The 25,950-nt window shown below is 45.4% G+C and overlaps 2 protein-coding genes across 3 annotated transcripts in view; one reads left to right on the top strand and one right to left on the bottom strand.

The window, feature by feature from the left end:
• Positions 1 to 211: 211 nt before the first annotated feature.
• Positions 212 to 25,950, bottom strand: part of csf3r (colony stimulating factor 3 receptor (granulocyte)) — a 47,553-nt gene continuing 21,814 nt past the window's right edge. For both annotated transcript variants that reach the window (XM_057339749.1, XM_057339750.1), the window contains 8 exons: positions 24,643 to 24,719; positions 17,640 to 17,838; positions 17,370 to 17,558; positions 4,908 to 5,006; positions 4,309 to 4,458; positions 4,089 to 4,223; positions 1,199 to 1,377; positions 212 to 769 (listed from right to left, as the gene is read on the bottom strand). In XM_057339749.1, the coding sequence (XP_057195732.1) occupies positions 317 to 769; positions 1,199 to 1,377; positions 4,089 to 4,223; positions 4,309 to 4,458; positions 4,908 to 5,006; positions 17,370 to 17,558; positions 17,640 to 17,838; positions 24,643 to 24,719 (1,481 nt within the window). In that variant the 3' untranslated portion in view covers positions 212 to 316. The remainder of the gene's footprint in view (positions 770 to 1,198; positions 1,378 to 4,088; positions 4,224 to 4,308; positions 4,459 to 4,907; positions 5,007 to 17,369; positions 17,559 to 17,639; positions 17,839 to 24,642; positions 24,720 to 25,950) is intronic.
• On the top strand, positions 20,319 to 23,705 carry LOC130557741 (uncharacterized). Its single transcript, XM_057339751.1, has 2 exons — positions 20,319 to 20,462; positions 20,984 to 23,705. Exon 2 carries the CDS (start codon positions 21,419 to 21,421, stop codon positions 22,865 to 22,867), a length of 1,449 nt encoding a protein of 482 aa, XP_057195734.1. The 5' UTR covers positions 20,319 to 20,462; positions 20,984 to 21,418; the 3' UTR covers positions 22,868 to 23,705.

Genomic DNA, 25,950 nt, shown 5'->3' with positions numbered 1-25,950 from the left:
ACGTGTGACAGGTCAGATTCGCTGCCTACCACTGCCTTGCACTGATGTTACACGTCATGTGATGGTAATAGGCATTTTGGTGGACTACCTACTGTAGGTGGACTTTCTGGGTCGCAGGCACAGAGTGCATAGAAACTGAAGATTCACAATTCAGGAAATGAGAAGCACTTGATGGTAGTTAAAGACAATTGTCATTTTGGGATGGACTCAGCACAGTATACATGGTTTTATTATTCAAAGCAACAGCAGTCGAATACATACAAATCTGTGTAGCCACATGAAATCACACCATCATAAAACAAGCACATAGAAACATTTAAATGTGGTCTGTATTCCTGTTCTCTAAAGACCTGAGCATGGGAAATTCTTCCCAAAGTGCTTCATTCTCAGTGGATTCCTGAGGGATCTTAGTAAAGAAGTTTGCGACGGAAACCCTTCCTGACATATTCTCATATGGTGGGGGACTATCAGGGTCTTCCACCCCTAAGAGCGGCTGCGTGGACTCAGAACGTAGGTAGACTGGTGGCGAGGCCTTCTGGTTTTCATATGGACCACTAAACATAACAGTGGCATAAGGCACAGAGTCTGTATTTTCCTGCGAGGTCTGGAATAAGTTGTGGCCTTCATCATGGCTGACACTATCATGTGACCACAGGTTCTCTTTAACATAGTCACTGTTGCAGAGCTCTTTGTCAGAGAGATCCAGAAGACTGAAATGAGATAGATACACCATCACAGGGTCCTTGTCTTCCTTAAAGGGGGGCATGCCCTTAAAAAAACAACAGTAGAATATGTATTTATTGAACAAATTGAACCAAAGGTAAAAGTGTGACATGACTTTTACAGTCAGTGTGACCAGTAACCAATAAATCAACCAAGTACTAATTTTATCATCATTTTTTGTAGATTGTCATATTGTTAAATATATAAATAAATACCCCCAAACCTTTTCAAAATGCCTAAATAATAATAAAAAATAGAAAATAAAAAAGGCCAGTTTGAACCGGTTTTCATGTGAATTTGATGTTTTTAAATACTAGAAACTTTGGAGTGGAATTAAATAAGAAAGAAAGAAAGAAAGAAAGAAAGAAAGAAAGAAAGAAAGAAAGAAAGAAAGAAAGAAAGAAAGAAAGAAAGAAAGAAAGAAAACGTTCTCATAAGCAGTCACCTCAGACACATTACAACAGAACAAATGTACCTGCAACGAGTCTGTAGTAGTCCATCTCCTAATGCTGCTGTTGGCAGGATCAGGAATGATCGGCCACAAACACAACTTCAAGCGCTCATGCTTGTTGAGACATGCAAACGCAGTGATGAGGATGAGCAAAGAAAATCCAACGCATACAGGAATCACCAAGGGCACAATTTCAACTCCACCTGCAAACACAATCATCATATCAACACATTCCCTCATTACAGTTTCATACCACATTACATCGGACATGGCGCTCGGATTGTGTATTTCCTTTACTAACCAAGTTTACACGTGTCGACGTGCATGTATACATGCATGTGGAGAGCACATGTCTGTCTTAACATCTACACCAAAAATCCCTACAGATGTGTTGATGCGTGAAGGGCCAGATTAAAATAACATGCTGTCATACTGAGAAACATACACATTTTTATATAGATTTTTTAAATGAAGGTTTACCCTTCTTTCCTATACAGATTAGGTTACGTTTTTATAAACAAACCTTCAGAAATGGCCCTTATGGGTTCTTTATGGACTACAGATACAGTAGTATACTGACACTTAACTTAAAGCTTCAAATGCATTAAATGGGGGGTCCCTCTTCATCCATTTGCGTTTTGGATTTTTGAGAGATTTACAGGAGAACCCAGTTGTCAGAGAGAGAACTGGAAAAGACTTGGCAGTAACCACTCCGGAGATAAACCAGGGATTCAGCATAGGAGATAATAGTTACTCTTAACGAGACCAACGAGACCAGGCAAAGAATGGTTATGAGTTGTGTGCTTATATATGGTGTTGGGTACACACTGTACCTGTCACAGACACCAGCTGGAGTGCCCTCTCAAATCCACTAGAGGGCACTCCCCTCATCACTTGAACTGTCATATCACACTACATTACCCATAAACCATTGCCTGGACTCATTATCCATCATTACTTTCACCTGTGTCCTGTTAACTGTTCTTTGTCTGCCTATTTAAACCCGGTCTTCTCAGTTACTCATGGCTAAGTCTTATTTTNTTATCCATCATTACTTTCACCTGTGTCCTGTTAACTGTTCTTTGTCTGCCTATTTAAACCCGGTCTTCTCAGTTACTCATGGCTAAGTCTTATTTTCTGTCACACTGTAGTTCTAAGCATTCTCTGTCTGGATTTCTAGGTTTGTCTTGCCTTGTCGTGTTTTGGATTACTCTTAGCCTTTGCCCTGTGGATATGTTTGTTTGCATTTGGACTGACCACCTGTCTTTGGATTTATGCCTGTCATTTGGATTTTGTCTTTGGATTACCCCCTAATAAACTGCATTTGGATCTGAATCCGTGTGTCTTCGTGCAGTTCGTGACAGAAGACTTGGCCTCAACATGGATCCAGCAGTTAATTTAGCCGCCTTCTCCAAAGTAGTAATTCCCTCGAGGACCATATACAGACTTTCCTGGACATTGCCCATTTCTCTAAATACCCGGACTGTATTCTCATAGAACTATATTTGGACAGTTTAAATAATCATTACAAACACTGCATATACCGTTATGGTCCTCGAGGGTCCCTTGCTCAATTCATGGATTATGCATTATTGTCTTGTGGGTCTTCTTTCACTCTGAGAGAGGTGGAGGACAAGGCTGCCCTTAAATGTTTTTTGGGGGAGGACAGCAGACCTCAGACTCCGGGGGCCATGGAATCTGGCCAATCGCGGAGGCTTGCATGCTCCATGATAATGGTGGCCACGCCGTTCATCAGAGCCACCTCACCAGAGCCCGCTCGCAACATGGCTGCCGAGCCGGAGGCTCCAGCCGGCATGGCCGCTCCCTTAGGTCCTGTCCGGGGAGTCTGCCCCACTGGTGATGGTTGCTGCATTGGGATGTGTTTGGGCTGTGCACTGCTCTCCCGTTCCTGAGGCTATTGACGAGCTGGCCACTCTAAAGTTCCCCAAGCCAGTCCCGTCCAGCATTCCAGAGGTCTTCAAGCCGGACCCTTCCGGCCTTCCAGAGATTTTTGAGCCAGTTCCGTCTGGCCTTCCAGAGATCTTTGAGCCGGTCCCGTCCAGTCTTCCTGTGTTCTTCGAGCCGGTCCCGTCCGGCGTATCTGAGTTCCCTACCTCGTCCAAGATGGACTCCTGTGATCTTCCTGAGATCCCTGGCTTCCAGCCCTGCCAGCGCCTCCCTGACCGCCTCTGCTCCACGGCCCAGGTCCTGTTCCCCTTCACGGGCCTGACCCGCCAACCCTCCCCCGGTTCCGCCTCCTCTCCACCGCCCTCCTGGACTTTATTTTTGGGGGCGTCTGGAATCCGCCCTTAGAGGGGGGGCTATGTCACAGTCACCAGCTGGAGTGCCCTCTCAAATCCACTAGAGGACACTCCCCTCATCACTTGGACTGTCATATCACACTACATTACCCATAAACCATTGCCCGGATTCATTATCCATCATTACTTTCACCTGTGTCCTGTTAACTGTTCTTTGTCTGCCTATTTATACCCGGTCTTCTCAGTTACTCATGGCTAAGTCTTATTTTGTGTCACACTGTATTTCTAAGCATTCTGTCTGGATTTCTAGTTTTGTCTTGCCTTGTCATGTTTTGGATTACTCTTAGCCTTTGCCCTGTGGATATGTTTGTGTTTGGAATGACCACCTGTGTTCGCCCATAGATAGCAACGCAATTGACATTCTGCGCTTTGAAAGTCAGTTGCATTGTTGTCTATGGGCAGGAGTCAGAAAACTCCCAAACCTGCTCAAAACTATCTTAATTGGAGTTGCAAAGATGAACGAAAGTCCTAGGCTTGTCGAATGACTTGAGGGTGAGTAATTCATGGCAGAACTTCGGCGGAGTTCTCCTTTAACATACAGGTATATAACAAATGTAGATACGTTATTTAACAGTTTATTTAAAGGCATTTACCAAATTGTCCAGTTTTGAAGATCACAACTGATCCGTTCAAACTCCCACCCAGTGTATGAACTGATATAAGGGCATTATATCTGGACCGAGGCTGAAGATGTCTCACCAAAATATCTGTCGTCTTAGTCCTTAAAACTTAAGACACCAGCGAAAAAACTGTGGTTAATACAAATTATTTCATAACAACACACACAAACTGCAACTTTAAATCCTTAAATACTTTGTATGTTGTGTCTTTCATCCCAGACGTAAATGGTATATCCTCGAATGATGCCATTTCTTTGCTTCAGAGGAATTTCGTCCCACAAAAGGTGGACATATGTAGAATGATGATTTTCTCCAAACATCAACTCTGGTGCCACAGAGGGTGCTGAAATGTGCAAACATGTTATTAGTATGCTAAAGCAATATCTTGCCACAGGAGAAAAGTATTGTAACATTCTTCAGCTTAATTATTGAGTTATTCTCAGTCACTTTGGTGTGTTCACATTATTTTCATAGTAGATTAAAATATTGGAAATTAAAATTTCAAAACAACCTCCACATCATCTAGTCATTTGTGCCCATTAAATGTTTTTTTAAAATGTATATATGCAATTGATGTCATTTGTCTATGATTTTCCACATTATCAATTGCTAATGTAATGTCAAGATATAATAAATATTCCGTGATGTTGTCCTGTTTCTACGAGTTGTTGTGAGAAATGCACTTACCATTTTACAAATTTTAGGGATTATTCTAAAAATGCTCCAAAGCGACTGAGAAAAACTGTAATGTAAACTCAATTTTTTTAAAGGATACACCATTGTACCACACACCTTTCTCCTTGCTGTATGCAATCACAGTAAGAGAATGTCCAATTCCATCCAAATACTTGGGATAAATAGAGATCTCATAAGGCATGTAAGGCTCAAACCCTGAAATTTGAAATAAAAAATCATCCTTAAATGTAGTGATGCACAGAAATTAAATTTCTTAGCTGAAACCGATACCAAAAATTTTGGATGCACTTGGCCGCAAACCGAAAATGACTTTTAATAGTTTATATATAATTGTATTAATTAAAAAATGTTTTAAAATAGTTTTATATAATTATATTATTAATTACACACACTAATACAAAAAAATGTAAAGAGAACAATACTAAAAATATTATTCTTCCTTGGTCATTGCAACACAATCAAATATACCTTTAACCAGTCATCTAAACATTGTAGTTCTGGAATTATTGTATGCATAACAGTAGTCGAGTTATAGTCAACTCAGCAGCTCTTCCTTATACAAGAAAGTAACACATGAAAGTGACCTATTAGTCAGATATGGTGACCCATACCCGAAATGTGACCTCTGCTTTTAACCCATCCAGAGAGTAGTGAACACTCGCACAGCAAGTGATGAACACACGTACACCCGGAGCAGTGGGCAGCTATCACTGCATCGCCCGGGGAGCAAGTAGGGGTAAGGTGCCTTGCTCAAGGGCACCTCAGTTGTTACCCGCCGGCCCTGAGAATCGAACCGGCAACCTTCTGGTCATGAGTCCGACTCTCTTAATTATTTTAATTATTAATTATTTTAATGAAAACAACACACAGAACACAGAGGGGCAACGAGTCTGTTCATGTAAACAGGCTTAAAATGAGCTTCAGTGATATCAGCACCTGCCGGATGACTGTCCACGTGAGCTACATTAGCAGTTACTGACAGATCGGTCCACTGATCATTCGCATCTGAAAAGTCTGTTGCGTTTCCTTCGGCTGAAATCGACAATACCATTTCAGGCCAATTTTTTTTGGCAGCCGAAATTTCGGTGCATCACTATGTAGAGTCAAGGTGTATATCTGGTTTTGAAAATTTAAAAGAAAAAAGAAAAATATGTTTAAATTACAGATCTTTGCAATTTTGCACCAATTCACTGATGAAATGTATGACATAAACAGTGATTACTCTTTCGTACAAAAGGTTATATTTCATAATAAATAAAAAATGGAAGCATTTCTACTAAGTGAACTTTGATCCTTCCTATACATACTGTATGTTTTTGTTATAAATATTTCCTTCTTTCTATTTTCAGTTGCTTTTTCTGATTTTTAAAATGCAATTTTACTGTAAATATTCTTTCCCCAAGCAGTCAGACTCTTAAACTCTTGATTCCCACAATCTACTCATTAGCACTGCACTTTATCCCCCCACTAGCATGCACAACCAATAAGAACACTAACACAGTCAGAACAATATGTACTAATCACTGTACACTACGCACATTGGGCCTCATTCATGAAACATTCGTAAATATATTTGTAAATTCCGAGTAATTTGCACGTAAAACAGACCTTCCCGTAAACTCTCCTCCCGATTCACAAATACTGTGTAAACGTCAGATTTGACAGTAAAATGTGTGTGTGTTAATTTCTAATCACTCGTAAACAGGGCGCGCATGCACACTCATTTACAATTAGCATAATCCCCGACTATGAATTACAGCAACGCAAATTACGTATCTAGGAATGCTGGAATCCTCTGGACTTCATTCTCTGGTTTGGCTACATTATATTGCATAAATGCATAAGAGACTAATAGGCTATATGCTTACAAATAAATTAATCAATTAAACTGGGTCCACCAAAGCGTTTTTAGCAAGTTAAAATAATAATGATGGTAGTAAATATAGAATAGAATAGAATGAGCTTTATTGGCCAAGTATGTTTCCACATACGAGGAATTTGTTATAGTGACAGAAGCTCCACAGTGCAACAGAAAGACAGCAACAGGACAGAACACAGATGATAAAAATAAATAAATAAATAAATAATAATAATATCGTATTTGAGAAACAAAAAACAGGAAAAACAAACAAAAACAGTACAAACACTGAAGAGCAAAGCACAGTAGCTGCCATCTGCGGCGCCATCTTGGGTTTTTTATGCGGGACATTGTGTCAAGATGATTGACAGAAATTATTGATGGTGACCTTGACCTTTGCGGGGGGTTGACTTTCCCCGGACCACCCACGTTGTGAGGGACCACCCACATCGCGTTGACCTTTTGACCATGACCACCCATGTTGTGAGGGACTGCCCATGTCGCGTTGACCTTTTGACCGTGTCCGGGCATATTGTAGACACCGCCCATTTGGCGCCATTATTCCAGGGGATGTCTGGGCATGTTTTCTAGGAGGTTTCATATTGACACATATCTTATGCATGAATGAAAATATGTTTTTTAAAGGAAATTATGAAAAATAAACGGTTGTTGAAAAGAAACAATGAAAAATAATCATATCTTTAAGGGAGACGGTAAATAAATAAACATGGTTTTAAAATAATAAATAAAGCATTGAATGGCTAAATAAATAAATCAGCGATCAAATAAATAAGTAAATAAGTAAGTCAATGAATAAAGCTATGAATATATAGAGATTAGGGTGTGATAAAAGGTGTGATAAACTTACGTTTTGCTGAGAGGCCTCTGTTTCAGGGAGACATTCCTGAGAGATGCTTCGACTTGTAAATTGTTGTGACAGCGCGCTGTTATAACGGGGTATATTTTAACTTTGTTTACGTCAGGCGGGGTGACAGGGTTGGCCATTTCAATATGCTATGTGCTGTTTTACTACGGACATCGTGAAATTGCCCTGGGTATGACTTGCACTTTGAATAGGTGTACGTGAGGGTGACATGCTACGAAGCATTATCTCAACAACTGTTGCGTTGTTTACGACCAACAAATGTTTCTGTCTTGTTTAAATCTCAAACCATTCTCACATGTGCCTCGGCAGATTCCCTCACGGAATGCGTCAGTAACTGTACAGGTTTTCACTGCATGCGCCAACAGGCTGAACAGTTTCCATAGTGCAAGGGCGACATCTGTTGGTTATGCAATGTCCAAATTATATTGATAAAATTGTTCGTAGTTCCTCTATCTAAATATTTCATTTAGATACAGAGCAAACACTTCGACTCGTAAATTGTTGTGACAGCGCGCTGTTATAACGGGGTATATTTTAACTTTGTTTACATCCGGCGGGGTGACAGGGTTGGCCATTTCAATATGCTATGTGCTGTTTTACGACGGACACCGTGAAATTGCCCTGGGTATGACTTCCAATTTCAATAGGTGTATGTGAGGGTGACATGCTACGAAGCATTATCTCAACAAGCATTGCATTGTTTACGACCAACAAATGTTTCTGTCTTCTCTCACGGAATGCGTGACTAATTGTACAGGTCTTCACTGCATGCGGCAACAGGCTGAACAGTTTCCATAGAGCAAGGGTGACATCTGTTGGTCATGCAATGTCCTAACTATATTGTTAAAATTGTTCGTAGCTACAGTTCGTAGTTTAACTTCTCTTTCATTTATTTAAAAATCCCCCTAACCTAGTCACGTGCTGTGGTTTTCAAATATATGGTTTTCAAATATGTGATTTTACAGCATACAAAACCTATTAATTAGAACTTTGAATCTGTATGATGTTTTGTTTTGAATGTATTGTTGCATTCTATGACGTACAAAACAATGGACAAGTGGCTTACGGGTCCTTTCTTTGTTTTTGTTTTTGCTTTCACATTTATCTAAAATACACTTATTATTTTTATTTAAAATCTGATTTTTCATTCATATTTAACTTCTTCTTTTCCTTTCGGCTGTTCCCTTCAGGGGTCGTCACAGCAAATCATCTGCTTCCATCTAGCCCTATCCCCTGCATCCTCTTCTCTCAGACCGACTACCCTCATGTCCTCCTTCACTACATCCATAAACCTCCTCTTTGGTCTTCCTCTCGGCCTCCTGCCTGGCAGCTCTAACCTCAGCATCCTTTTACCGATATATTCACTCTCCCTCCTCTGAACATGTCCAAACCATCTCAACCTGGCCTCTCTAACTTTGTCTCCAAAACTTCTCACATGTGCTGTCCCTCTGATGTACTCATTCCTGATCCTATCCATCCTCGTCACTCCCAAAGAGAACCTCAACATCTTCAGCTCTGCTACCTCTAACTCTTCCTCCTGTCTTTTCCTCAGTGCAACTGTCTCCAAACCATACAATATCGCTGGTCTCACTACTGCGCTGTACACCTTTCCTTTCATTCTTGCTGGTACTCTTTTATCACACAACAGACCTAATACTTTTCTCCACCCATTCCAACCTGCCTGCACACGTTTCTTCACCTCTTTTCCACACTCCCCATTACTCTGGACTGTTGACCCTAAGTACTTAAAATCCTGCACCTTCTTTACCTCTTCTCCCTGTAACCTCACTGTTCCACTTGGATCCCTCTCATTCACACACATGTATTCTGTCTTGCTGCGACTAACCTTCATTCCTCTTCTCTCCAGAGCAAACCTCCACCTCTCTAGACTTTCCTCCACCTGCTCCCTGCTCTCACTACAGATCACAATATTATTTGCAAACATCATAGTCCATGGAGATTCCTGTCTGACCTTATCTGTCAGCCTGTCCATCACCACCTCAAACAAGAAGGGGCTCAGAGCCGATCCTTGATGCAGTCCCACCTTCACCGTGAACTCCTCTGTCACACCTACTGCACACCTTACCTCTGTCCTACTGCTCTCATACATATCCTGCACCACTCTAACATACTTCTCTGCCACTCCAGACCTCCTCATACAATACCACAGCTCCTCTCTTGGCACCCTGTCATACGCTTTCTCTAAATCTACAAAGACACAATGCAGCTCTTTCTGACCCTCTCTGTACTTCTCCATCAACCTTCTCAAAGAAAATATCGCATCTGTAGTGCTCTTTCTTGGCATGAAACCATACTGCTGCTCACAAATGCTCACTTCTCCCCTTAGCCTTGCTTCCACTACTCTTTCCCACAACTTCATTGTATGGCTCATCAGCTTAATACCTCTGTAGTTTCCACAACTCTGCACATCTCCCTTGTTCTTAAAAATCGGCACCAAAACATTTCTCCTCCATTCCTCAGGCATCCTCTCACTCTCTAAGACCTCGTTGAACAACCTAGTTAAAAACTCTACTGCCATCTCTCCTAGACACTTCCATACCTCCACTGGTATGTCATCCGGACCAACCGCCTTTCCTCTCTTCATCCTCTTCAAAGCTCTCCTAACTTCACCCTTGCTAATCCTTTCTACTTCCTGCTCAACAATATTTGCCTCTACTACTCTTCTCTCCCTGCCATTTTCCTCATTCATCAGTTCCTCAAAGTACTCCTTCCATCTTTCCCTCACCCTCCTGTCACCTGTTAACACATTTCCATCTCTATCTTTAATCACTCTAACCTGCTGCACATCCTTTCCATCTCTATCCCTCTGCCTCGCCAACCGATACAAATCCCTCTCACCTTCCTTACTATCTAACCTTGCATACATGTCCTCATAAGCTTTCTGTTTGGCCTTTGCCACCTCTATCTTAACCTCACGCTGCATCTCCCTATATTCCTATCTACTTTCCTCAGTCCTCTCACTGTCCCACTTCTTCCTAGCTAACCTCTTCGTCTGGATACACTCCTGAACTTCCTCATTCCACCACCAAGTCTCCTTGTCTTCTTTCCTCCTTCCAGATGATACACTTAGCACCTTCCTACATGTCTCCTTGATCACTTTGGCTGTAGTAGTCCAGTCATCTGGAAGCACCTCCTGACCACCTAAAGCCTGTCTCAACTCCTCCCTCAAAACAACACAGCACTCTTCCTTTTCCAACTTCCACCACTTTGTCTTCTGCTCTGCCTTTGCTCTCTTCATCGTCCTCACCATCAGAGTCATCTTACACACCAACATCCTATGCTGTCTATCTACACTCTCTCCAACCACTACTTTGCAATCGCTAATCTCCATCAGATTACAGCATCTACATAAACTATAGTCCACCTGTGTGCTCCTGCCACCACTCTTATATGTCACCCTGTGTACCTGCCTCTTCTGAAAGTACGTGTTCACCACAGCCATCTCAAACTTTTAGCAAAGTCTACCAACCTCTGTCCTTCTGGGTTCCTTTCCTGAAGACCAAGCCTGCCCATCACTTCCTCATCCCCACTATTCCCTTCACCAACATGTCCATTAAAGTCTGCCCCTATCACCACTCTCTCACCCCTGGGAACACTCTGCATCACTACCTCAAACTCGCTCCAGAATCTGTCTTTCTCCTCTTGCTCACAACCTACTTGTGGAGCATAAGCACTGACAACATTCAACATCACACCTTCAATTTCCAGCTTCAGACTCATCAACCTATCTGACACTCTCTTTACCTCCAGAACATTCTTCACAAACTCCTCCTTCAGGATCACTCCTACTCCATTTCTCTTCCTGTCCGCACCATGATAAAACAGTTTAAACCTTGCTCCAATGCTTCTAGCCTTGCTCCCTTTCCACCTGGTCTCCTGGACACACAGAATGTCGACTTTCCTCCTCTGCATCATATCTACCAGCTCTCTGCCTTTACCTGTCAACGTACCAACATTCAAAGTCCCTACTTTCAGTCGAAACTCCTGCCTTTCCTCTTCTCTCTCTGCTACGGACACGCCTTCCTCCTCTAACACACCTTCCTCCTCTCCTCTTGACCAACAGTAGCCCAATTTCCACCAGTGCCCTGTAGGTCAACGGCACCGATGGCGGTCGTTTTAACCCGGGCCCCGACCGATCCGGTATGGAAGTCATGTTAGTGATTCGCATATTGATTTGGCAAAAATTTATGTCGGATGCCCTTCCTGACACAACCCTCTCTATTTATCCGGGCTTGGGACCGGCACAAAAAGTACACTGGCTTGTGACCTCCTGTGGCTAGATTTTATATGTAACTAAATACCTATTCATTTTTATTTAAAGGGCACGTATTTTGCAAAATTCACTTTTATAATGTGTTAAAACATTAATACGTGTCCACAGTGTCTGTAAACAAGCAGTCTAAACAGTAAAAAATGTGCTCACGTAATTCAAAAACCCTGCTGGTTAAAAGCAAAGATTTGAATTCTGCCGTTAATGTCATCACTCAACGCAAAGCCCGCCCAGCAGTGGTGACGATCTGCCCTATTTGCTTAGACACAGCCCATGTGGGAAGTACAACAGTCGCCATCGTTAGATCGTCACTGGAGCTACACAATGTCTGGCCACGGAGGGCACTACAGTTGTTCTGTATTAGGATGTACCGACCAGCATAACTGTCTCCATAGACTCCCGCAAGCTGAGTTATAGAGAACAGCATGGTTAATTTAATTTATGAAGGCAATGTCCCGCTGAGAATCGGTAAAGTATTTCACGTTTCCGCAATCATTTCACGCCGGACTGCTTCACGAATGAGGGCCAGTACAACGCTGGACTTTCAACGAGGTTGCTACTGAAACCGGGAGCAATACCAACACTTCTGCCCAGTCCTCATATCCAGCAGAAGCAGTAACGTTAAGTATCACACCTCATATTGTTGCTGATTAGTCTTTCAAAATTGCCACTTTAATGTGCTTGTTATCGCGCTATATTGGTAATGTTGCTAACAATAGAAGTACAGCGTCTAACTGTATTTTAATTACTGCTCACTGCAGTCGTTATCGTGAACAACATACGTAAACTAAGTCGTGAACGAGTATGATAAACACGTTGAAAGTTATGTATATAACTGATATCCTTTCTGTGCTCTTCGACGTTGTGTCGAACCGACAGAATGGGGTTTGTCTTGAAACCTATCATCTTCTGAGTATTTAGAAAAGGCCAATGAAAATTGGCGAATGAAATTTGCATGCCGGGTACCTTATAAGAGGGAGCCGGCGTGCTCATTCATTCCCTTTTGTTCTTCGGAGTGAGCATGGTGATGAGTTCTTAGATCTGTGATCATTTTTCTGCTGCGAATCTACGAAGTGACTGCGCGGTCCCTTTGCAGTGCTCTCACCTGGGCGTCTCGGCAGTTCCGGAGGTGTTCGAGCAAATTTCCTTTCTAAAAGACAAATTTCTCCAGCGTGGCTTGTCCCGCTGTTCTCATGGGTGCAACACACTCATCGAGGAGGGGGACGGACACGATGCCTGCTTCCAGTACGCTGGGGGAAGACGTTGTGATAGTCCTCGAGGGCGGAGATTCAGACGTTGCGTCACGGGTGGCTGTGTTACCACGGGACTCAGCCACCACCTCGTTTGCTCCCCGTTCCGTGGTGGCAGGACTACGGCCCTGCCGTCCGCTACGGCAAGCAGCGAGGTGATATGAGGATTACTGTGAGCGATAATCTGCCAAGCCACTGGCTACGGACGTTCACACCTCGCTGCTCGTCTGCCGTCCCAGGAGACGGTCCGCCGTCTTATTCCTCAATCACGTATTCGGACACGATGCGTGATGATGAAATGTCTCTTGCAGCATCGGGGGGTACGTACTGCCATCCGACTCTCGACGATTCCTCGGGCTCCCTCCCTCGGGGGGTCGAGCCCAGGAAGAAGCGTACGTCGAAGTGTCAGCCATGCTTTCCCGGGCCCCTGAGTGTTGGGTTGCAGTGCCCGCACTGCCTCTCCCGGCACTTGCGGCTGGCTACATGGCGCCTCGGGTTTGAGCGCGGCTCCAAGCCATGCCCGCCCCCAGTGCCGTGTTTACCGGAAGTGCATGAGGAACTTAGTAAGACCTGGAACGCCCCCTTTCCGGCAGTTTCACGTCAAACACAAGTTCGGTCACCCTCTCTTCCTCTCGAGGTTGAGACAGCTGGAGGATACGTCGTTCTCCCCCAGGTGGAGTATGCCGCCGCGGTGCACTCGTGCCCGTAGGCGGCGGCCACCTGGGGGGGGGCTCGACCTGACTCCCGTCAGAATGCATTCGGCTCCATCTACTGTCTCGCACGGCGTACATTGCGGCCACCAAGTGTCTCTCTCACGCTATGGCTCCTGCCAGGCCCACGGCTGTTGCAGAGCTCCAGACGGGGTAAGACGATCCCAGCGCTTTGCAGGATCCGCGCCGCCACGCCGCTCGCTCTAACGACGACCAGTTGACCATGCGGGCCATGCGCATCCTCGCCGACTGTCACACATTGTGTCACATGAAGAAACTCCTCTGCCGACCTTGCAGCAATGAGTACACGCTGAAGGTCCGCTTCTCGCGCAACCCGTCTCGCAAGGGGTGCGGTTGTGTTACTGTCGACACCGCAGCTAGGCCCTCGCTCACCCCCCGACCCGTCTGAGGGCGGCGGACCGCACCGGGCCTCCCCGGAGGGTTCGACAATAAGAAGCAGTCCTCCGGCGCATCGGCAGCCTCGGCCGTACGAGTCCCGTGCGACTTCTGTTCAGCGCCCTGCAGCCGATTTCCTCCCGGGGGCCCACCCCGGCAAGGAATCCGTACTGCTAGCCATCGAACCACCCCCCGGGGGGACGATGAAAAAGATTGTACCTTTAGTCCCCATCTCATTCTGGGACCTGCCAGCTTCCCAGACTGTCAGGCTGGCTAGGGAAGACGATCCGTCTCAGCTACGCGATCCAGTCGCCTCACGCCGCCAAGTTTCAGGGCATCCGATATACCTCAGTCAGAGGCTAGGATGTTCCCGTACTTCGGGCCGAGGTCGCCACCCTTCTGGTGAAGGGAGTGATCGAGCCCGTCTCACCAGCCGAGATGTTCAACGGGTTTTACAGCCTGTACTTCATCGTCCCCAAGAAAGGCGGGGGGTTGCGCCCTATCTTGGGTCTGTGTGTTCTGAACAGGCACCTACACAATAGCCACCTTTCAGGTTGATCACGCAGAAGCGCATCCTGACGTCCGTCAGGTGTCAGGACTGGTTCATGGCAATCGACCTGAAGGACGCGTACTTCATGTCTCGATCCTCCCTCGACATCGGCCGTTCCGACGGTTCGTGTTCGAGGGACGGGCATATCAGTACAGGGTCCTCCCCTTCGGTCTGTCCCTGTCTCCATGAGTCTTTACGAAGGTCGTGGAAGCCGCCCTCCTTCCCCTTAGGGAAGGAGGTGTGTGGGTACTAAACTATCTCGAAGACTGGCTCAGTTTGGCGCACTCTCGAGATCTGTTGTGTACACACAGGGACCTGGTGCTCCGGCACCTAGATCGGTGGGGCTACAGGTCAACTGAGAAGAGCAAGCCCTCCCCGGTGCAGAGCATCCTCTTTCTCGGTATGGAACTCGACTCTGTCCTCATGAGCGGACACCAAGGATTTAGTGAAAACCAACAAGCCACGCCCATGGATCTGACTCGAAACACCATGGTTTTAGTGAGAGCCTCAGCCACGAGTTCCTGAAACTCCGCCCTCCTCTGGAGAGGGGGCTGGGACGAAAAGCTCATTAACATTTAAAGAGATAAAAGCAAAATCGGTGCATTTTTACACACACTCAAAAACGGGCAACTTCAACACTCTATAATAAATGATCCGCTGGGTATTTTGAGCTAAATGTTCACATTCACACTCTGGGGACACTAGAGGCTTATTTTACATCTAGTAAAACCATTCAAACAACCTCTCCTTTAAAATATACGTGCTATGATGCGTCTGATAACATGGTGCAATGTTATTCATCAGATCTTTGTTTCCGTAAGCGGCCAACCAGCCGTTTCATTCAATTCTAAGTGCAAAATGTGTAATGTCCCCCCAACTGTAGAGCATAGATGTTTATGTGATATTTCAATGTTTAGGGCGGACACAGTCAAAAGGTCAACGCGACATGGGTGGTCCCTCACAACGTGGGCGGACATGGTCAAAATCACAATGCGATGTGGGTGGTCCGGGGAAAGTCAAGCCCACTGCAAAGGTCAAGGTCACCATCAATCATTTCTGACAATCATGTTGACACAATGTCCCACATATTTACTACTAATGACCAATAACGATGCTCTTCTGAAAACGACCAGCTGATTTGGAGGCACTGCGCGTTATTCTGGAGATGCGTTGGTTGGTGTGATTTAGAAAATCCGCAACAGTTAGCCTACTTGTTACATGTATCTTATTATAAAGAATATTACTTAATATGAAAATGCAGTAAGCATTAATATTAACTTCTCCGTTGTTGTGCATGATGATTGCTCAATGTAGTGTTTGTCCCGCCTCTTCTCCACTGTGATTGTACAGCTGTGTAAAAAAGGACAGTGACGAGCTCTGCGTTTTTCCCAAAGTAAAAAGTTATAAAAGACAGGGCAAAAGAACTCGTGAAATATTGTGCATCAAAATGCAGTGTCATCAGTCTGTCTAAAAGAACACCGAACGTTATGTGCGGTTTTACGCACTATTTACACGTGGTATGGAGCAGGTGTACATTTCTTTCATACCAACTAACATTTTGAAAATATGACCATTTTCATGAATCCGAAAATTTACTTCAAAACGACTTTATGAACGATTTACACAAAAAAATCGTTCTGCTCGTTTTTCATGAATGAGGCCCATTGTGTGTACATTTGCAGCTGTGTAGTTATATGTAAATTGTGTGTCATTATCACGTGTACACTACGCACATTGTGTACATTTGCTGCTGTGTAGTTACATGTAAATTATGTGTCATTCATTGCATTATGGTGTAACACTTGTACAGAAATGTTTACTGTGTAAAGGTGTAAAAGAAATGTCTACTGTAAAGTATTGTAATTCTTTGTTACTTGTAATCTGTCATACTGCCATGTTGGTCGGAACTGCACCCAAGTTTTTCACCTACTGTTGCACTTGTGTATATGGTTGAGTGACAATAAAGGGATTTGATTTGATAAATGAGCCACAGCAAGAGTGACCCACATCACGTGAATCAGAGGCTTGTTTTTCCGGTAAATGACTGTGACGAAAGCTCTTGCACAGAGGAGATGGCATCCTATTGGAACAAAACGAAAAAATGCTGTGTTTCTCACCGGAACTTACAACACGCCTGCGTCATTTGCCAGAAAAACAAGCCTCAGGTTCACTCGCAGCTCAGGGATAATGAAAGCTAGACATCAACGTTAATAGCTCTCTCAATATGGATATTTGGATACAGAAAGGGATACAGAAGACCTTTGTTTAGACCACGGAACCATGAAGAGCAGTTCTTTGATCGATGGATGTATTTTTTGGAGCTTCAAAAATTGCTCCCCATTCACTCCCATTCTACCGCTTGGAAGTAAAATTATATGAGGTATTATAACTCCGACTCCATTATTCTTCAAGAAGAAAGTCAAATTCAGTCAGGATGCCTTGAGTGAGGGTGAGTAATACATGGGGAAATTTTGTTTCTTGGCTGAAGTATCCCTTTCATTTTTAAACACCCAATTCAAAGACCTGCTCGTTGGGTTTAAACGATGAGAGACCCTTGGACCTTCAGAATAGAGGCCTTCTTCATATTTTGGTTTTATTTTAGTTCGTTTTATGATACCTGTTACTACAGTACTGGAGTGATTTTTGTTGAGCAGTGTAAAGTAGAGTTGGGCTGCATGTGTCTCGCTGAGAGATCTCCACTCCAGCACATATCCCACGACACGAGAGGACACCAAGCTTTTCCACACTATCAGAACTGAGCTCTCAGACTGGGGATGCACACTTATGTTAGACACAGGTTCCAGTCCTACAAAAAGACAAAATCAAGCATGATGTGGGATAATTTAAAGACCAATGGACTGAACTTTAGCATGGGAATTCTAGATACCTTTCTTCCCAAATACTTTGACTTCAGTAGGTGTGGAGCTGCCATCTGCATTAGAGGCAGTAAGGTAGACCTGTCGAATCCACTTACTGAGATTGAAAGAGCAGTGATTTTCTCTTGTATCACATAAAATCTGTTTTGGTTCCTTGGATTCAACAGTGTATGACTTAATCCGGCCATTGGCACGAAAGTGTTTTGAGGGCTGAAATGAGATAATGAGTTAAAGGCAATCCTCCAGGTGAAGTAAAAGTAATGTTCTTGTAGCTCAACTGGTAAAGCAGTGTGTTATCAGCACAAAGATCAGGCATATGAATTGCAGAGAACATATATACTGATCAAATGTGTATCTGCGGCTGTTTTGATAAAAGTGTCTGTCAAACATGTACTATGGCCGCATATACACTGCATGTATCAAGTGACCCAATTCCCATTTTTTCATCCAATGTGGCACAGATCGGATATGACCCATGACTGTGTAAGCAGCAAAAAAGTACATGGTTTCTGATATTTTCAGATCGGTTTCAGGCCTCAATCGTATGTGGAAACAAATCTGCTATGAATCGGATACATGCAGTTGTGTCTGCCATGTAAGCTGACTGATCGGATATTCACCCGTCAATGTGAGTTGTACATCATTAACCCCATTCACACAGAGAGATGATCCCCTTAAGTTTCTATACAACTGCCAGGAAACAAGAGTTAATTGAGTTTGTCAAAATTCGTATTTATCTAAATCAGGCATGAGTGCATGTATGCTATGTCGTAATCATAAAACTGAAACTCTGCTTAAATGCAGTTTTAAAGTTTGAAATGAATAGATGGTAAAATTCATCACTATATCAAAATTACCAACACAAAAATACAAATCGCTTTAATAAACTTGGTCGCTCAGCAACGGTTCCACACAGCGGAGAAGCTCGAGTTTATCTGCAGACATCTGCTTTTCCTTTAACAGGCTTCACTTGACCGAGCATTTACTGATGTTTTTCCTCAACAAAAACATTGTAAACAACATAAACAGCATGATCGTACACCAACCTAAGTGTTTATCTTTGTAAGAGGCCTGTTATGTCCAGTCTGCTTTATAAACAGGTTTTTCGCTCGGTCTGCATGAGCTTGTTCTCAAAATCTATGATAAAAAAACTAAACTCTGAAATCAATCGGAATTTACATATCACGCCCCTATAAATTGAGGGTGCAGACACCTCGCCCCTAGATTTTGCGACATGGATAAATGTAATTCGGTCAAAAAGAGGAACTTTTACGATTTATATATTTAAACTTTAACCTTGAGAAGCGAAATCAGAAGTGAAAAACAGTTTGTAAAGAGATCGCTGCTGCTGGCAAAGCGAACCAAACTTCAGCTGAGGTTTTTATTTTTTATTGGATATTTACTGGATATTTATGTTTTGTAAAAATTTCCGCAAATAATTAATTATTGTTTCACTATTATTTTTACACTGAAAGTATTGTCGTGGCTTTAAATTACTTTGGTTGTATAATACATTGAAATTTAAACTAAATTGATCAGACTTCAGTCTTAAAGAACTTTGTTTGAGTTACAGTAATGTGTTAATGTAAAAACGGATGTAAGTGTAAATTAAGCCCTATTGATCATTTTTGGGGCGCAATTACATGTGTATTAAATGTGTAAATAATTTTTATATAAAAAAAATCATTTAGTTGAAGAGAAAATCTGCGGCAGAGGAGTCAGATGCATGTTTCTAAACGGGATCTAATGCTGCTAATCTTGCATTTCAGGCTGCTTAAATCAAGCACGCAGTTTTATGTTTGCTTAATTTATTTATTTTCTCTTTCAGATCAGTCAGTGAGAGGCAAGAACCAGCGGTCTTCTGCCCCGGGTGCCCACAAACTGGCCTGGAACCTGCCACACAAAGCCAGAAAATCTTGAGCTGTAACCCAGTGTGTCCACCCACAAGTGAACATCGCATAATAAATAAAAAAAACATTAAATCATACGTTTTGTCTGTTTTCATTAGAATGGATATTTGTCAAACGAAGAAGCTATCATCTTGCAAATAGGTAAATTTACACATTGCTTAGAAATATATTGATTAGTCCTATTGTAGTTTTTAAAATGTTTTACTTTTAATTGTGCACTTTAACTGTCGTAAATGATCTTAGATGTAGCCTAAAATTTCATTTTTGTACACCAAAGCACCCGTCAAACTTGTAATGTCAAGCATTTAAATGATCATATAATTAGGCTAGAAAATAAAATACTTTATTAATGTAATGAAAATAAGAAATCACATTCAAATCTATTTTTACATTGTTCATTACACACATACTGTAGCGAGGAAGGCGGGGCGAGAGCCGTGGGGCGAGTAAGGCGGGGCCGGCGGCGTAAGTGGCAACGAGTGTCAGCTGTGCGACCGCCGGTCCCCGCATGCCTCACGGGGGAGCTCGGGAGCATAAGAGGACGAGCGACCGGACCATCGAGAGAGAGGACCCGGGCCCGGAAGTTAAGTGGAGTCAGTTTGTTTGGCCGGCAGTCGCCGCGAGGGGCTGCCGGCCTGTTTTATTATTGTTTATTTACTTTCACGATTAAAAGTTTATTGTTTGAATGATGCCGGTTCCCGCCTCCTTCCTTCCCTACATTGAACTGTGTTACATTGGTGCCGAAACCCGGGAGGAAGGAGGGACATGCTGTCAGGAGCCCTCGCCGCCGAGCGGCCTCGCGGTGCTGGGGAGTTCGGGCAGCACGGACGAAGGAGGTCCGCCAGCGGCTGCCCGAAGCGGTGGTGCCGGAGAGAGAAAGCTCGACGGGGGACGAAGACCTCGCTGCCGGGCTCCTGGGCCGAGGTGGGGTGGCGGCCGTAGAAGAGGGAGCGGAGGAGTTCGGTCCGTTTGCCGTGGGCCGGAGCCTGCTACTGTCCACCAAGGAAAAGGGGAAGAGCAGGGAACGGACGGCTCGCTGCCGGCTGCCCTCGGGGCGAAGCCATCGCCGGCCGCCAGGAGGCGGAGGAGGATCGGTCGCCCCGGAGCGTCCCCGCACCACCGCATAGCACCGCGAGGAAGAGCCTCTCGGCTGGGCTGAGGACCGAGCGGCAGCGTGTCGGGAACCGGACCACTTTTTTTTTTTTGTCCTCTCTCCCCTCTCTCGTCCCGGTCGCTCGGGAGCTCCCGGCTCCGTTCTCTCGCCTCGTCCGTGCATGCCCCGTCACTGGGGCCCTCATGGGAGAAGGCCCCCCGGGGGGGGAGTAAGCACAGCTCGGTGCTGCCCCCGGCTGTGAGGGGTGATGGGGTATGTAGCGAGGAAGGCGGGGCGAGAGCCGTGGGGCGAGTAAGGCGGGGCCGGCGGCGTAAGTGGCAACGAGTGTCAGCTGTGCGACCGCCGGTCCCCGCATGCCTCACGGGGGAGCTCGGGAGCATAAGAGGACGAGCGACCGGACCATCGAGAGAGAGGACCCGGGCCCGGAAGTTAAGTGGAGTCAGTTTGTTTGGCCGGCAGTCGGCCGCGAGGGGCTGCCGGTCTGTTTTATTATTGTTTATTTACTTTCACGATTAAAAGTTTATTGTTTGAATGATGCCGGTTCCCGCCTCCTTCCTTCCCTACATTGAACTGTGTTACACATACTAAACGAAAAGAACATAATCTTTTTATTTATAATTATTCCTCATCAGTTATCAAAAGGGTAAAGCATACACGGACCTTCGCCCTATCTCAAAACTTGCGTACACAAGCTGAGACCTGTCATGAGATTTGATCATAGCAACCGCTCACGTCCATATTGTCAAATGCCAAGTTTTGCGTGGAAATGACTGTTCGCCCATTTTCGGTCGTACCCTCGTTTAAAAAAATGAAGCTTTTCAGGCATTCAGCGGTCCGCCTGAAACAATTTCAGAGGCTCCTGCGATACATGGCATCCTCGGCGGGGGTGGTCCCCCCCAGGTCGATGCACATGCGACCGCTCCAACACTGGCTACAGATTCGGGTTCCTTGGAGAGCGTGGCACACCGGCAGAAGGCGTATGGTCATCACGCCTTTCTGCCGACGCACCCTAACCCCCTGGTCTCCCATGACCTTCTTGCGGACAGGTGTCCCCCTAGGGCAGGGGTCAAGGCACGTCGTGGTGACAACGGGTGCCTCCCTGCAGGGTTGGGGTGCCGTGTGCAACGGGCACGCAGTGTCGGGGCAGTGGACGGGCCCCCGCCTGCATTGGCATATCAACTGCCTAGAGTTGTTGGCTGTGCTACTTGCACTGAGGAGGCTACAACCTCTCTTGCAGGACATGCACGTGCTGGTCCGGTCGGACAGCACAGCTGCCTTGGCATATATCAATCGTCAGGGTGGCATTCGCTCACGGCAGCTAACACGACTCTCCCGGCGCCTCCTCCTCTGGAGTCAGCAGGTGATCAGCTCCCTGCGAGCCACACACATCCCAGGTGTCTTGAACCAGACGGCCGATGCGCTCTCTCATCAGTCGACGCCTCGCGGAGAGTGGCGACTCCATCCCCGTGCAGTCCGCCTCATTTGGGAGCAGTTCGGCCAGGCACAGGTGGACCTGTTTGCCTCCCCGGACTCCACCCATTGTCTGCTTTGGTACTCCCTGAACGAGGCACCCCTCGGCATGGATGCCCTTGCGCACAGCTGGCCGTGGTACAAGCGGAAGTACGCCTTCCCCCCAGTGAGCCTCATTGCACAGACCCTGTGCAAGGTCAGGGAAGAGGAGCATCAAGTGGTACTAGTTGCGCCTTACTGGCCCAACCGGACTTGGTTCTCAGAGCTAAGGCCCTTGACAACAACTCCCCCTTGGCCACTAGGCGGCTATACACCCATAAGTGTCGCCTCTTCTCGTCCTGGTGCTCTTCTCGGGGAGAAGACCCGCGGAGTTGATCGATCGGGAACGTGCTGTCCCTTCCTCAAGAGAGACTGGAGAGTAACCTCTCCCCCCTCCACACTGGGAGTGTATGTAGCCGCTATGGCCGCTCATCACGACTCAGTTGCTGGGAAGCCTCTGGGACTGCACTACCTGGTCATTAGGTTCCTAAGGTGCGCGAGAAGGCGACCGCCTCATCCGTGCTCCATACCCTCTTGCGATAGGTGGCGGGCCTCAATAGCCCCTCCCCTTCGAGCCCCTCGGAGCTGCCGCTCTTTCTCACCTCACTATAAAGATGGCTCTCCTGATGGCGCTCACCTCCAAGAGGGTATGGGACCTACAAGCACCCTCCGTGTCCACAGATTGCCTAGAACTCGGGCCCGGTGATTCTCACGCTATCCTGAGACCCTGTCCCGGCTACGTGCCCAAAGTTCCCACCACTCTCCCGAGAGACCAGGTGGTTAACCTGCAGGCGCTCCCTACCGGGGAGGAAGACCCAACCCCATCCGTGTTGTGTCCAGTATGCGCACTGCTCCTCTACTTGGATCGCACGCAGAGCTTCAGAAGCTCTGAGCAGCTCTTTGTCTGTTTTGGAGGTCAGCAGAAGGGGAGGGCTGTCTCCAAACGGAGGCTAGACGCACTGGATCGTGGATGCCGTCGCTACGGCATACCGATCTCAAGATCGCCCCTACCTGTTAGGAGTGAGGCACACTCTTCATGGGCACTGGATCAGGGCGCCTCTCTGGCAGACATCTGCAGAGCTGTGGGTTGGGCTACGCCCAACACCTTCGCAAGGTTCTAATATCTACACGTGTCAGCCCACGTCCTGCAGGGCAACGTGTAGGACTGGCAGCCGGTAGGGCGTACGCCTGCGAAAGCCCTTCCCCCTTCCTCTAGGGGGATCAGTGGCTATTACGCCTCCCTTCTTTCCCCACTGGGTAAAGAACAGGCATTCCATCCATCACTAAGCACCCTCCTGGGAGCAGGCTGGGCAGAGCAGCCCTGCCTCCTTAGGCCGGGGAACAGTTGAGTTATCTACCACATAGCTCTAACCGGACCTAGTGCTCCAGACATGGTAAACGACTAGTTTATGGTAGATGACTGAATATAATCATACTCTGTTTCTGTATATTAGCTGTAGAAAGGCCGATTTTATACTGTTTTCCATTTCTAACTGCACTGGTCTGTACTGAGGCCGCATTTTCAAAACTTACATCGTGAATCTTGGCCAAACACCTTTTATTTTCTGATGATAACTAATAATTTTCTAAGATTTTCTATACTTCAAAATTACAACTGCAGAAATGCATAAAACGTAAAGTATTAAACCTTCATGAAAACCATTATTCTGTTTTGAATGTGTTTTTAAACATTTTGAAAGCAGTGTTATTGTGTTTGCATCTGATACAGTAGATGTGCTGAAAATATGAAGTGTTTTGCAGGTGTTGAAGTACTGTATGAATGACAAAAGAGTTAATGGATTTTGGAAGATGTGGTTATATTGAATGTATTTTGTTTAAAACCAATAAAAATGATTCACCGTTTGGCCTACATCCACTTCTATTTTCCTGACTTTGTGAAATCAAAATGTGATTGGATTGTTAGAAAAACTCAAAAAACAGCTGTGGTTACTAATAATTACAGCTGTAAAAGTGGACATACATCCCATTTTTAATTATGATAAAGCTTAACAGTCCAGGATCTTTACCTTTACATTTTCCTCTTGGTAACGTGTCATATGTCTGGACTTTATTTATGGGGCAGTTTCTTGGAAAGGGAGGATTAGACTTGTCCTAGACTAAAATAAATGGAACAGCTGAAAACAACTTGCACTGACATAGTAAAAACATTACTTGTGTGCATTTTGAGTTAAGATATGTTTGTTTAAACTACTTACATTTCCTAATAAAACTAAGGCCTAGTGCTGACTTAAAATAATCCTGATCCGGGAAACCACCCCTTTCACACGTGTATCATGCATAAATAACTGACTTCTTAACTGTAAAGAAGCTTTTTTAAATCATACATATTAAATGTCTTAAACACATTATAATTATAAACAAAAAAAACATTTTGGTATATACAGTATATACACACAACCGATAGAGATATATAATACTAGCACATTCCAACCATGTCAGTGTTGTGAAAAGCGCTCTTACTTTCCAGTAGAGCTGTGCAATATCATCACCATCATCATCTGGTACTTTGAGCCATGCGTCCAGATGGCCAGATGGAGCTGAAAAAGAAGAGATGAACAATACTGCCTTTAGTCTTGGAGTGTCCAGTTCCAGGGCACAAATCACAATTATAAAGAAACATCTGAGCCATGTCCAGGATTTCTTGAGCATTTAAGGCATGTGTGTTAGAACAAAGGAAACAGCTCGGTTACGGATGTAACCTCCGTTCCCTGATGGAGGGAACGAGACGTTGTGTCGAGACATAATGGAGTTTGAACTTGAGAACCTATCATCTCTGATTGTACTTTTAAAAGGCCAATGAACTTGGCGAATGGCATGGCATGCCAGACTCCGCCCTGTGCATACGGGTATAAAAGGAAGATGACGTGCCTGTTCCTTCACCTTTTGGGCTGAGGAACCTGAGAGGCATTCTCAGTCGCTGCAGCGGACGGCAAAATGTTGTGGCATGTAGGACACAACGTCTCATTCCCTCCATCAGGGAACTGAGGTTACATCTATAACAGAGACGTTCCCTTTCTGTCAGTCTCTCGACGTTGTGTCGAGACAGAATGGGGTCCCTATACGAAACCCCACAGCACTGAGCCGCGTCTCGACTTCCAGCTGAGCAACACTGACTGGCCTGGGCGAGTCACAAGTGAGTGTTACCATGAATCGTAACCCTCCAGTGGTGTAGTAAGGTATCAGTTCGAGTGAGTCAACGATGAGAGGCTCTTACTAACGGCCGTACATGCGGTGGCCCTCCTACTAGAGACGAGATAGCCGCCCGACATCGTAAGGAACACTGGGAAGCGCTACCCCCTTGCCTGAGGCGGGATGCTACGGAGACCACATCTGCTGTAGGGAGATAATACGTGGAATACCTACACGGTCTCACCAGTGGGGAGATCACATGGGAGTAGTTGTGTGGGGCCCCCAACCAGGGGTGCACAGAAGCGGTGGAGTCCACCGATGGGAGGTCACAGGTTCACCAGCAGGGGAACCAAGAGCGAGGAAACGTCAGACGGGACAACCGAATGGGGTAGTCACTTCGTGTGGAGCACTAGCTCATGTATAGGGGTTCACCTCATGAGGGAAACTATACCTAAACTGGGCTTGGAATACAGGCCCAGCTAATACGGGCCCCGGCTCGTAAACCAGAGAGATGCTTAGTGATGGATGGGATGCTTGTACTTCGCCTGGTGGGGGAAGTAGGGAAGCTGGAATAGCGCACTGACTTACCTGATGAAGGGGAGAAGGTGCTTCGCAGGAAGTATGCCCAGCTGGCCGCCG

The sequence above is a fragment of the Triplophysa rosa genome, linkage group LG8 (genome assembly GCF_024868665.1).
Source record: "Triplophysa rosa linkage group LG8, Trosa_1v2, whole genome shotgun sequence".
NCBI lineage: Eukaryota > Metazoa > Chordata > Actinopteri > Cypriniformes > Nemacheilidae > Triplophysa > Triplophysa rosa.
This window is presented reverse-complemented; position numbering and strand designations above follow the sequence as displayed.